This window comes from Danio rerio, chromosome 22 (assembly GCF_052040795.2).
Source record: "Danio rerio strain M-AB ecotype USA chromosome 22, GRCz13ab, whole genome shotgun sequence".
Taxonomy (NCBI): domain Eukaryota; kingdom Metazoa; phylum Chordata; class Actinopteri; order Cypriniformes; family Danionidae; genus Danio; species Danio rerio.
The window spans coordinates 2873622-2887735 of NC_141042.1; the positions used below are offsets into that span (position 1 = coordinate 2873622).

General features: G+C 38.5%; 2 protein-coding genes across 2 annotated transcripts in view; both read left to right on the forward strand.

The window, feature by feature from the left end:
• The window catches only part of znf1162 (zinc finger protein 1162), a gene marked incomplete in the record, with an annotated part of 137292 nt that overhangs the window by 33711 nt on the left and 89467 nt on the right, over window positions 1-14114 (forward strand).
• On the forward strand, window positions 1319-13093 carry LOC101885470 (zinc finger protein 665). Its single transcript, NM_001447160.1, is given in 5 exon segments — window positions 1319-1369; window positions 2318-2384; window positions 3921-4286; window positions 7441-7803; window positions 9476-13093. Coding segments are annotated over 4 exon segments (1491 nt in total). The 5' UTR covers window positions 1319-1369; window positions 2318-2329; the 3' UTR covers window positions 10183-13093.

A 14114-nucleotide genomic window follows, 5' to 3' on the forward strand; every position in this document is an offset into this window, starting at 1 on the left:
GAGGCAAATGTTAACAAAATTGATATATTTTGTCGTCATTTTTTAAAGTAACAAATAAGTTTTTTTGCATTCAGCGCTTGAAATCTGCCAATCAACTAATAAAAGATGTTCTGTTTCATCTTTATATCTGTACATTTAGAGAGCAACAAATTATTCGGGTATATTTGTAAAATATTTAAATTAGTTTCTTTACAGCCACACTTTCCTCCAGTTAACTCTATTAATATGGAATTTCAAGAAAATTTCCTTCTTGGAATAACTTCATTTTTTACTAAAGACTTTGTTATTGCCTTTATATAATATAATTTTGCTTATCATTTATTATCAATATATAATTAGATTCCTTTTGTTCTATTTTGTAATAGGTAAAGTAGCTGCGGATTAAATGAAAAAATCCATTATACTCCATTAAAAAAAAATTCCTTTATCGTAGAAAATTCTTTACCTTTTGTAGAAAAGTTGACGAGAATCAGTTTAAAAAAAGGAATAAATATTAATCAAATATATCACTTGAATATATTAATCCGCGCTCCAAACATTTCTCAACAAAAATATAACGTCTTTCTTTTTAATAATTCGTTATAATGCTGTGAGTTTTATTTTATTATTTTTTTTATTGTAACATTTTAACAATACAACAAGAAAATATATATACACATATACATGCCAGGGGGTAATCATAAATCAAATACAAATATACATATGTAAAAATCAAATAAATACATTGTAGAGTTCACAAAGTTTTAAAGTGCGAAGGGCTTTCTTATTTAGAGAGTCTCTGATACTACTAATATATTAGCATAATTCCGTCATCAACACCTTAAAGTTGGGTTTCTTATTGGTAAATTTACATTTATGAATGTAAAATTTTGTTAGCAAAATGATTAAATTAATTAAATAAAAACAATTTTCCTCTTGAATAGGGTACATAGAAATGCCAAGTACATGCTCCCATAACAATGATAGAGGTTTAGAACACTGTAATTTGTTATTAATACATTTTTGCACCTCACTCTATAAGTTGACTGAGTATGCGCAATGCCAAAGTAAGTGTAACGCAGTCTCCTCATATTCATTACAAAAAAATACAATTTATATCAATCCCATTTTTAAATTTTTGTAAATAATGTTTTGCTGGATAAAATCTGTGGAGAAGTTAAGATATTTCTTTAATTTTATTTCTAACATGGTATTTCTGTGGTAACAGCCACACTTTTTTCCAGCAAATCAGTTGATCCTTTAATAAAGACATCCAATAAGATTGAATATAAGAAATGCTGTGAGTTTTAACCGACCTCCGTTGCTCCCGCCTCGCAGTGATGACGTCAGCACTGACGCGTTCATTCAGCGTCGAGTTTTCAGAGCTGAGGTGAGTCGTTGACGCTTTTTCTCGTGTTTACACAACAATAATACACACTTTACAGTTTATTAAAGCGACAATCTGCGACTAGTTTCTGCATTGAGTTCACCTCTATCTGTGTGTCTGCTGACCAAAACAATACAGCAGGCAGAGAGGAGCTCTGAGAGGAAAATGAATTGGTATTTTACTTTTGGAGTAATCTGTGAATATAATACGAATTTATTGAGTATATAAATGAAGTTTGACACTGATAACTTAAATTATGAATTTTTGGTGCTCATATGATTTGACAAATTATGATTTGTCAGACTCTTTACACACCTCATATGTGTATTAGCAATCTAATTTCTGTAATGGCATGATACTTGATAGGTTTTTAGACGTTAAATAGACCTCTGTACAAACAAATTGGTAAACTAGAGTAATTAGGGTATCCTGAAAACAGTCATTAAACATATTGAGGTAAAGTTGGCACATTATTCGCACATTTGTTCAGTGACAACTTGTGACACTGTCTCTATAATGTTTACCATGGTACTTTAAATGTTCGGTCTAAACTAGGATGGAAGAATGACTTCAAAATAACATTAGCACTATTCAATTGACTGTACACAATGCTGTACTTTGATAGTCATTGGCTGATAATATGATTTCTCTCTCTTTTTTAGAAAATACTTTTATGGAGAATGTGTGAATATAAAACCAAATTTACCTCAATGTATAAAATGAGCTGATCCTGAATGGCTGTTTAATGTGTTTATATTCTGAGGCTCAACAATAATATCAGAGCTGCTGAAATCCTCTTTATTTCATGTCAACAGTTCCTCTTTATTATATTTCATATGTCTTCAAATTTACAAATTGCCACATTAACTATCATAATAATTTCATCAGTGAATCAGATTTCTCTGTTTATTCTTCTGAAGCTCTGCCGCCATCATACAGAGTTTATTGAAGGACAGTGAGAAGATGAGTGATCCAGAACCCTGCAGAATTAAACAGGAAGACACTGAAGAACTAATAGGTTTGTGTTTATTCATTACTCTTCAATAATGAGGCTGAACAGCAGTGAAGCCAAATGTGCCTAGATGTAGGCTTTTAAAATAGTTGGAGCATTTTTTGTTTACATGCACACACTTCTCATCCTGCCCGAGTATGCTACTCAGATATCCGAGGAACAAGTTAACTACATAGAAATGCCCTGTCGGTACATGATTTGAGCAGACTTGGTTCTTGCATAGATAAGTATACATGTTCATGAGCGAAATATTGAGCTGTTTCAAACTGTTATGGTGGCGAGCTAGTCAACATGTGCTCTGCAGCACAATTGTGGGCAGTGTGGTGGAGCATAGCTGATATTTCCTCTGATAATTGGGTGCATTCTTATAATCAATGGTCTCAAACTCAATTCCTGGAGGGCCGCAGCTCTGCATAGTTTAGCTCCAACTCACACCTGCTTAATAGTGTCTTGTAGTCTTGAACACCTTCATTAGTTGCATCAGCTGTGTTTGATTAGGGTTGGAGCAAAACAGCAGAGTTGCGGCTCTCCAGGAATCGAGTTTGAGACCTATGCTTATATTGAACTAATCACAATCATTTAGAACAGGGCTACTCAATCCTGTTCCTGGAGATCTACCTTCCTGCAAAACACAACTCTCACCCTGATCAAACACACCTGAACCAGTTACTTAGGACCTGAATAGCACTTGATAATTACAGGCAGGTGTGTTTATATGGGTAGAAACAGAAATCTACAGGAAGGTAGATCTCCAGGAACAGGATTGAGCACCCTTGATTTAGAAGTTTACTCTTGTTTGATGTTTAAAATGAAAGTGAAAGTGTTATTTGTATTATTATGGCCTAGCTCTCATATGAAACGCAATGAATTCTTCTTTAAAGCCAGAGAAAGAAAAATGTTTTGCTGAAAGAGCCACAAAATTACCAACACCCTGAGCCAGTGAACAGCATTTTTAGTGTGCGTAGGCTAGAAAATGTGTGAGAAATTTGGCAGATATGATGCACATAAGCGATGCATCATTTCCTGAGTGTAAATTCGACTCTAGTCTCCTACGCTATAAATTACTCAGCTGTAAATGATATGTAGCAGGGCTTGATTTATATTAAGGGTGGGAGAAGAAATCCATTGACCACTATATCGTGATGATTTAAAAATCGATTGGTGTGTTTCAAACTCGATTTACATTAAATGATGTAGTTTTTCCTTAGACGTGGAGAGTAGACGCTACCACTTTTATGCCACCAGAGGTCAACATGAATTTGTTGACGGTATCAACTTTAGATGATGCTGTATCCATTTTAAACTAGCGTAAGAAAGCGAAACCATGGTGGAGGCAGAGGATTTAACTTCTTTACATCGTATTTGTATATTTATTTTGGGTAGTGCAATTTGCTAATCATTATTATGATTTGATTTCGATTAATTAGTTCACACATCTATTTTAAATCGGAAATGCTTCCAGTGTAGAGCATTAACTGCTATTAACAAGTGATACAAACTGTTAAAAACTAGCCTCTTAATATGAACTTATTTAATTTTCAGATGTGATGGTGAAGGAGGAGAGTGAAGAACTGAGCGAAGATGAGGAGAAACATGTCAAGAGTGAAGAAAAATCTCAATCAAAGACTGAACGTAGTGTTTCAGTGAAAAGAAAAGCTGTGAAAAGTTTCACCTGCACTCAGTGTGGAAGGAGTTTCTTGCGTAGAAGCGCTCTCGAGCTTCACATGAGGATCCACACTGGAGAGAAACCTTTCAAGTGTTCACACTGCGACAAGACATTTAGACATTCTGGAAACCTGAAAACACACGTGAGGATTCACACTGGAGAGAAACCGTATCACTGCACCGCTTGTGGGAAGAGTTTCACACAATCATCTTCTCTACGAAAACACAGAAAAAACAATCACAGTAAGTAGATCATCTAAAGATCCAGCCCTTTTAAACCGTCTAACCAGCTCAACTATAAATTAATCAAATAAAACATAACTAGCTAGACTTTTCATGTGTACTAATAAGCTGTATTAGTACAAATACAAAAGTCCACAATATACAAAGTATGAAGAAAATCCGCCAGTAGATGGCGACAAGTCTTAATAAGTGCGTCATTGAGCCTCAGAGATCAGTTCCTGAGTGTTTTACATAATTTGCTGACAACATACAGCAAAAACACACAGTCAAAATTATTAATTTGTTTGGTTTCTAGTTAGTTAACAGGTTTATTGGCATTAAATGGCTTTTCTGAGGTGAAAGTTGTGACTTCATTTAAACGCCGAACACCAAGAATTATTTTATAAGGCATTTCAATTTGTAATACAGCTTTTTTCATCATACCCTAAAGTTTTGCATTTGGCAGATTGATTGATTCAAAAGTTCATGGTAAACCTGGAAAAGTCATGGAATTGTGACATGGCGTTTTACTGGACTGAAAAAGTTTTGGAAAAACAGACCATGGAAAGTCATGAAAATTAGTTAAATATCTGTATACTTCAGGTAGGGCTGCACGAAAAATCTGACGTTATTATATTTTGTATTTCGGTGGTACTTCCCACCCCCGAATTATTAGCCCCCCCCCCTCCCCTGTTTATTTTTTCCCCAATTTCTGTTTAACGGAGAGCAGATTTCCTCAACACATTTCTAAACATAATAGTTTTAATAACTTGTTTCTTACAACAGATTTATTAGATCTTTGCCATGATGACAGTAAATAATATTTGACTAAATATTTTTCAAGACACTTCTATACAGCTTAAAGTGACATTTAAAGGCTTAACTAGGTTAATTAGCAGGTGAGGGTAATTAGGCAAGTTATTGTATAACGATGGTTTGTTCTGTAAACCATCCTAAAATAAAGTAAATAGCCTAAAGGGGCTAATAATTTTTACCTTAAAATGGTTTTTAAAAAATTTAAAATTGCTTTTAATGTAGCCGAAATACACAAATAAGACTTTCTCCTGAAGAAAAAAATATTATCAGACATACTGTGAACATTTCCTTGATCTGTAAAACATCATTTGGGAAATATTTAAAAGAGAAATAAAAAATAATAATAATCAAAAGAAGGGCTAATAATTCTGACTTTAACTATATGTATTGCGATGTGAATACAATTTCACCAGATGATTTAACAGCTTTATTTGGATTGATTGGCGGGATTTTGTAGGGGGAGTGAATCTCGAATAATATACAACACATAAATTACAAGAATAGATAAATATAATATAGTAAAGACAAAAGTGAATTCTAGTTTTCAGGTATTCACTATTCTATACTGAAAGGATATATTGTGCAGCCCTAACTTGAATACAGGTTGGCCTAAAACTTGCTCTCACATTGTTAGTGCTGTGAAAGCATTGTTAAAATCAATTTTACATAAGGATAAAAACAAAATTAAATGAAATAGATTGTTGTGTGTTTTACGATATGCTGTAATAAATTTGATCGTCTTTGTTCTTCTTATTATTTACCATGTATATGTAGACATTACATGAATCAATAGGTCATAAAAATTTACTTGAAAGTTCTGGAAAACTCTTGGAAAAGTCATGGTGTAACGAGGAGCCTGACACGGAGGGATCCATTTGCAGTATATTTAAAGACACAGTTCAAACACAATCATACAATACGCACTCGCGTGCGAACTCACATCAACTGTATTCAATATGGGTCGAAGGGCTGGCGGCTGACAGTCACAGAGTAATAGAACAGGCATGGGTCAGTGGCAGGCGGCGTGGTTCAGAGTCTAGATCACAGGCGTGGATCAAGGGCAGGCTAGTGATGTGACGTTGTGCGCCGAGGCTTTGAAGCATGTATCAAAAAAACGATACATCTCGCAGTGAAGCAGTGTACCGGAGCTTGATTCGTTTTGCCATCATCACGTGATCAGTGACGTCCGAAGCTTCATTTTCGCCTTTACCCACGTGACTGCTTCGAATTTTGATTCAAAGGTTTAAACACCCTCATAGTAAAGTGTATAGCGAGGGAATCGGCGTCTATTACATACATTTGTTTCAAAGCACTGCCCGCATATCGTAGTATTGTGTTTAACAGAGACGATCTGGTGAATGAGACCCTGAAGCATCGTTCACATAGCGTCATCCTAGAGCACTCGCCTCCCAATCAGGAATCGCTGGTTCGATCCCTGTTTGGAGCGGGACTAATTGTATTATGATAAACTTTTGAATACCTTGGATTTTACTACAATCATCAGTTGTGTGATGTAATATATCTTGTGTAAAAACTAAAGTAATTGAGTAATTTGTTTATATTGCTGTTGTTGTATTACTACATGAATGAGTTGGTCAGTTGTGAACATTTGACATTATGGCAACACAGTGCTTTCCCACACTTTCACCAGAAGAGGTCCTCATCGAGCTCTGATTTAAAAAGCTTCCAGTAACGAACCTTTTTCCAATACAATTTAGTCGAGCACTTTACTGGTTCAGAAAGCTTCATTTCACCATCACTAGGGCAGGCGGCGTGGTTAAGAGTCCAGATACAAGCAAGGTTCGGGCAGGCAGAAGGCAACTCAGAGTCAGTAACAGTCCAGGATAATACACGGGAGATCAGGCAAGGGAATAGCGCTCAGAGATGTTAGCCGTGGCAGAACAAGACTTCGCACTGAACTGGTGTGTGAGAGTGGCTTATATTAGGGAGCAAGGGTCGTTAGCGGGATTAGTCTCAGGTGTGTGCGCCTATCAGTTTAAGTGGATGATGTACTGCTAAAAGTCCGGTGATGGTGGCCTCGGCTGGCCAGCGAGGGGAATGACTGGGACCGAGTCGGTGACGCATGGAATTTAAGTTGTAAAAATGTGTATGAACCCTGTTCATTACTTTTTCTGCAACAAAACTGACAGAATTTAAAGGCAGAATTGCCCACACAATATTAGAATTGAAATGCCCTTAACAGATGAGAACTGATAACTTGGACCATATTTAAATAAATACTAAAATAACTTTATATTTAAAAGTCGTTTTTACACTGTCAAGTGTTGAGCAGGCACAAAAGAAGGCATGAAGTGAAAAAACAGCCTGTTAAAGTGTAACTTATTTACTTGATTTACAGATGTGTTGGAGGACAGTGAAGAACTGAGCAAAGATAAAGAGAAAAATCATGTCAAAAGTGAAGAAATAACTCAACCAAAAACTGAACATGGTCTTTTAATGAAAAGAACAGCTGTAAAATATTTGACCTGCACTCAGTGTGGAAAGAGTTTCAAGCACAAGTACAATCTCAATATTCACATGAGGATCCACACTGGAGAGAAACCGTTCAAGTGTTCGCACTGCGACAAGAGATTCTATCATTCAGGGCACCTGAAAACACACGAGAGGATTCACACTGGAGAGAAACCGTATCGCTGCACTGATTGTGAGAACAGTTTCTCTGATCCATCATCTCTACGAACGCACACAACTAACTATCACAGTAAGTAGATCATCTAAAGATCCAGCCCTTACAGGTTGTATTATTAGCTGATGACACGTTTAAAGGGTGTTATCAACTTTACGTTTAATATTGTCCTTTGCAAAATCAAGTTCATTATTTCAAGTCAAATTTCAGACTCTTGTGATGATGGATTTGCCAGGCGAGCCCAATTTAAGAAAAACTACTTTAGAAGCACAATCCACATTAGCCACAGGTTTGTTGGAATATCTAGCCAATTCCATGCGTGTTCAATAAGAAAAGGTCTGGAGAGGGTTTTCTTCAATGCCAAAAATATTAGTAATTAATTAGATACAAGTGAATAATTGGATGACAGAGCTCTGGGTTACGTTACCCCAATGCAACACAAGAATTACATTCAAGAGGTTCACAACTAACATACATTTCCTGACTCCAGCATATATACACAACTGATATTAACAGGTGGAGTTTTGGTGTAATGTCATTTGTCAGTAATTGTTCAGTCCTCCATTGGCCGCACCTTAGACATACTTCCTCTTTTTCTACGAATTCTCTGCACAACAAAAAAAGCATACAACTTTCTGTGTTCTGTGTTCAGTTTTAACACCTCTCTTCAGACAGGAAGTTTCTGCAGAGCTGAATTTAATTTTGGACCCGCATCTATCTACTTCTGTAAAAATCCTAATTAGTACGCACAGTACTCACACACAACAGTAGAAGTTCAGTTAATATATGACCCTTACATGACCAATACAAATAATTTTGTTTGAGTAAAAGAAAAAGAGACAATAATAATAACAAAACATTCCTATTTTCCAACAGATTTCAAGCTATATGGGAAAAAGAAAGGATCTTTCTGCAGCCGAAAAGTGTCAAATTGTGCAATGCCTTGGACATTTCACTAAAACATAAGAGTGATCGTCATACTGTGAAGAGATTTGTGGCTAATTTAGAGCACAGATGGGTGTAAATATAGTTTAGAATAAGAAAATTCAAGAGTTCACACTTAGCTGATGATCCATTATAAAGCTTGTTTGTCCGGGAAAGAGCCTTGAGCTCAAAAGATCTTCGAGCCCACGGCTCCCTCTCGTTGCAGGGCGAGAGGAGAGTTTGAGCTCAGTAGATCTCGAAATTCCCCTGCTGTAGTTGCTAATGAACAGAAAGGGATTGCTATAAAGAGATAAATACTTACTAGGAGCATGTCTATGGTTCCGATTTAGATTAGTCAATTGACTTAGTTTGCATGTTTTTGGACGGTGGGATGAAACCAGGGGAAACCCATACAAGCATGGGGAGAATGTGTAAGCTCCCCACAGAAACGTATGCTGGCTTGGTAAGGACTAGAACCAGTGATGTTCTTGCTGTGAGGCAACAGTGCTAACCACTGGGCCGCCGTGCCACCCATCTAGGAAAGGAGGTGGAGTAGGGGTGGAAGGGGGGATTCTTCAAAACGAAGGTGACTGTGGTATGGAACTTAGGTGATTTATAGTGACTTAGGAATCATCTGATTAATAAATCATGAATTGGCTAATGCAGGACCAGCTGTGTTCAATCATAAGCATGTGATCCTCTCGAAGTTAGTTTATAATTAAACTTCACTAACTGACCATCAACCATAGAAAGTGACAAATTTGCATCTGTATTTCACATTTTTCTCTTAAAATGTAACATTTTTTCTTTACTTAATTTTCAGACTTGACGATTAAGGAGCCACATTCCTGCTCTTTGTGTGGAAAGAGTTTTAAAAAGCGGTCACATTTAAGGCAACATCGGATGATCCACACTGGAGAGAAACCACACACATGTACTCAGTGTGGGAAGAGTTTCAGACAACCATCAAACCTTGTTCAACACATGACGCTCCACACTGGAAAGAAACCGCACAAATGTGATCATTGTGGCAAGACATTTTTGAGACCTTCACAGCTGAAGACCCATCTTAGAATTCATACAAAGGAGAAGCCTTACTCGTGTTCTGAGTGTGGAAAGAGTTTTACATATAAACAAAGTTTATGTCTACATCTGCAGATCCACAGTGGCGTGAGAGAGTTTGTGTGCTTTGAGTGTGAGAAGACTTTTATTAAAGCTGGAGACTTGAAACGACACGAGAGGATTCACACCGGAGAGAAGCCTTACAAGTGTTCACACTGCGACAAGAGATTTGGTTTGCCTGAATGCCTGAAAAGACATGAGAGGATTCACACTGGAGAGAAACCGTTCACATGTACTGAATGTGGGAGAAGTTTCATACAGTTATCACACCTTCATCAACACAGGCTCATCCACACTGGAGAGAAACCACATAGATGTGATCAATGCAGTAAAACATTTTCGAGGGCTTCAGAGCTGAAGAGCCATCTTAGAGTTCATACAAAGGAGAGGTTACATGTGCTTTCATAGGGTGCTTTCACACCTACACTTTTGTTTCGGAACGTGTCTCGTTTGCCCAGTTAGCGCGGTTCGTTTGGCATATGTGAACAGGGCTATCGCGATCTGTTCCGCGCCAAAGTAATCGCTCCGAGATCGCTTGAATGAGGTGGTCTCGGCTCGATTGAAACGAACTCTGGAGCGGTTCGATTGCAGTGAGAAAGCGATCCGATCCGAGCGCAATTATATCAGTATGGCAGGGAAGTTTCACGAGTGATAATCTCCCGGTAATCTCGCATCTCCCTCCCGGTCCTCAAATAGGCATCGTCGCGCACCCTTCTCACCCCTCCCCACCGCATCTCTCTGCTCAGATACGTCGCGCGCGCACCCTGTCGATCACCACCAAACCACCACCTCTCCTGACAGCTTAGCGGGACGCTGCAAAATAAACCCTGACACTCTGACCAATGAAAGGAGAGTTTACTCACACGTGACTTGTTTTAGCTCTTTTGGTCCGATTAGAAACTTTGCAGTGTGAAAGCGAACCGCTCCAAGAGCAAAGAGCAACAATGTAACAATTGTAATCTATGTTTCGGAACAACTGAATCGATTCACAGGTGTGAAAGCAACCATAGTTGGTAAAGAGTTTTACACACCACATTAAAATGAACGTTCCTGAAAATTCCTCTCTGTATTCACAAACATTAGATTTGATTGTTAAATGTGTGTATGTTAATTCATTCCTCCATTGTCTGCCACTTATCCAAGGCTGGATCACAGGAGCGGCAGTCTCAGGAGAGAACCCCAGAATTCGCTCTCCACAGACACTTTCTCTAGCTACTCTGGGGAATCCCAAAGCCTTTCCTGGCAAGTAGAGATACATAGTCCCTCCCTGGGTCTTTCCCTGGTAGGTTTCCAGGAGAAGCATATGCCTGAGCCGAGTTTTTCTGGGTTTGACCAAGCTCCTCACCCTATCTCTAAGGGTGCACCTTGTCATTCAGGAAGAGTAGCTCATATCAGCCACATTTATGCAAGATCTTGTACTTTCAGTTGTGAACCAAAGGTATTTATTGACCGCATTGTTGCTGCCACTGCACCAATCAGCCTGGTAATTGCATCCCTCCCTCGCTCATGAGCAAACCCCAAAATATTTGAACTCCCCCACCTGGGGCATAGACTCTCTTCCAACCTGGATATGGCAAGCCACTAGTTTGCAATTGAGCACCTTGACCACGTTGAGTTTTAGGTGCTTATTCTCATCACTGCCATGTCATCTTCTGCAGCAAACCGTACCATTGCATGTTGAATGACCAAGTCCAATGAAGACAACATCATCTGAAAATAGCAGAGATGAAATCCAGACCAGAACCTTATTTATTACTGGCAATGCAACCCAAACTCCTGCTTTTTTCATACAGGGACCAGACAGCCTTTAACAGAGCGTCTCTGACCCAAGGCTCCCAGATCACACCCCATTCACACGGGGCTTCAGCAGTCAACGCTTGACAGAGGGCGTGTCAGAAGTTGGGGCTGACGCGATCGTCATTGCAACGTCAGCCAATGAAATTAGTCAGCAATAGGCCACTGTCTGAGCTGGTGTATTTGCATACAGCGATCTGATTGGCTGATGCTTCCGTCGGTGCTTGAAAAGTTGAGCAAGTCTCAACTTTTGCAGCGAGCAACGCCTCTAAAACGGTGCCGACGGATCCACAATGCAGATCTGCAGTGCATGACGTCACTAATTCAAAGTGAATGGGAAGCGTTGAAACTGACGTCCCATGTGAATGGGGCGTCACACCCCACAGAATGCCATGACGGACACTGTTGAATGCCTTCTCCAAGTCCCAAAAACGTGTGTAGTTGTGGCTAGTTAGGCATACTCCCATGAACCCTTGCAGTTCAGACTAAATCTGCAATTTCTTCTGAATCTGAGGTCCAGATATTGGCTGGATTCTCCTCTCCTGCAGTGTGATTTCCCTAAGGTTTGAACACACCCTCCGGTCCCTCTTTTCTAAAATGAGAATCACCACCCGAGTTGCCCAGACTAGAGGTACTGTGTCCAGTGATGTTGTGGAGTTGTTTCAGCCAAGACAGCCTTTCAACATCCAGCAACCTGAGGTTCAAAGGATGTATCTCGTCCATCCCTGCTGTTTTGCCACTGCTCACGGCATCCCCAGTCTCTGCTTCCTCAAAGATAGGCATGTCAGTGAGATTGTAGAGATCCTCAAAGTATTCCGTCTACCGTCCGACGATATCCCCGGTTGAGGTCAGCAGCACACCACCTCCACTATAAACTCGTAGTCAACATTTAAAGTGGATCATCACCTTTCATCCAAGTTGTCCTAAGACAATTGAACGGCACCTATTCTTGTCCTAGGAAAGTTTCGAAAACATTTTTTGGCTCACTTCGAATGTTGACTATGTTGTTGTAGAACTGCTTACTTTTCCTGGGGTGTCAGACAGTTTGCAGAATCCCTTTGAGGCAGAACAAGTTAGATTGACAAATTGTTGAATCTTCTTCCATGGTCTCCCCAAATTCTTCCCAAGCTCAAGATTTTGCTTCCGCAACCACCCGGGCTGCAGCACACTTGGCCTGGCAGTAAGCATCAGCTGCATTGGGAGTCACACAAGCCAACAAGACCTGGTAGAACTTCTTCAGCTTGACAGCATCCCTTACTTTCAGTGTCCACCCCAGGTGGGGCTTTAGCCCATCAGAAACTTGCTCAGCCCCTGAATAATTCCTAATGATTGCCTCACACTTGCCTTCATTGATGATTAAACATAAAGTGCATAATAAACAATTTGAACCCAGTATTTAAGTTATTTTGCAGTACGCAGTTAGAGTAAGTAAAGTCATTATCATTGAGGACTTATACCTGTGTTGGGGCTGATGTTGGCAGATAAAACAGCTCTCTTGAGTTGGCGATCACTCTCTTGTCCTCCATTTATTTTGTTGTCTTATTTGTTTTTGAAATCTAGTCCTACTTTAATAATATATTTATGAGTTATTAACTGTGTCTCCTTTGTCGTGACTTGCAAGTCAGCTGTGACGAACTTCATAGGACAGACCGGTTAACAATACCTCTACAGTGCAAATTAGTGTTTGTTGTTATCAACAGCTTTCACGATGGAGCACTTTTTTTAACATCGAGCAAAACGCAGAATTTCAGACAAAGCAGAATAGCTCAGTAATATCACAACAGTTTTAATAAGTTCAGTTTGGAGAGAACTGCAGTCACACAGGAGGAACAGTCAGCTTTCACTGGTGTGAGTGAGTAACAGAGGTAATACATGTGTGGAAAACAGAAACAGTCCTCACTTTATTTACTTTCTGTGTGTGTTCATAAATTGTAGGAGCTTGTAAACATCTTGCAATGGTAGTAGGCATATGAGAAGTTTAATACACCTGAAAAATGTAAACAGGCCCTTTAAAAGCTTTTTTAATATGCACATTAAAAAACTGAAACAGTAAACTGAAATGGATTTAGCACCCCTTTAGTGTTACCCTCCTTTAACGCCTTGTGCTCTATTTTGACGATTTTATAAATTAATTGTAGAAAAGCTGAATTAAAATCAAGTGTAGAGTCGAATCGAGATTGCGATCTTTTTCCAATTAATCATCAAGCCCTAATAGTATGCATTATCATCACTTGTGTTTTAGCATAGACAAATTGTGCCTGTTCAAGAAAGAGAAAGAGTTTTTTTTAAGGAAAACAAAGATTTATTTTCTTTGGAGTTATAAGGTTCTGTCTGCGTTCTGAATGATTTTGAGATATCGAGCTTCAAAGTTTTTGCATTCAAAACTGCAAGCAGTATGTGTGTAACATTTGTTTTTTTAAATAAAAAGTTTTAAAATATAAACAACTTATAAAAAACATACGATAATGTAATTAAGTTGTCAATTAAGAAGAATATGTCAATAATTAAATTGACAAAAAATGTCAGATAGAACCAATAATTCTAAG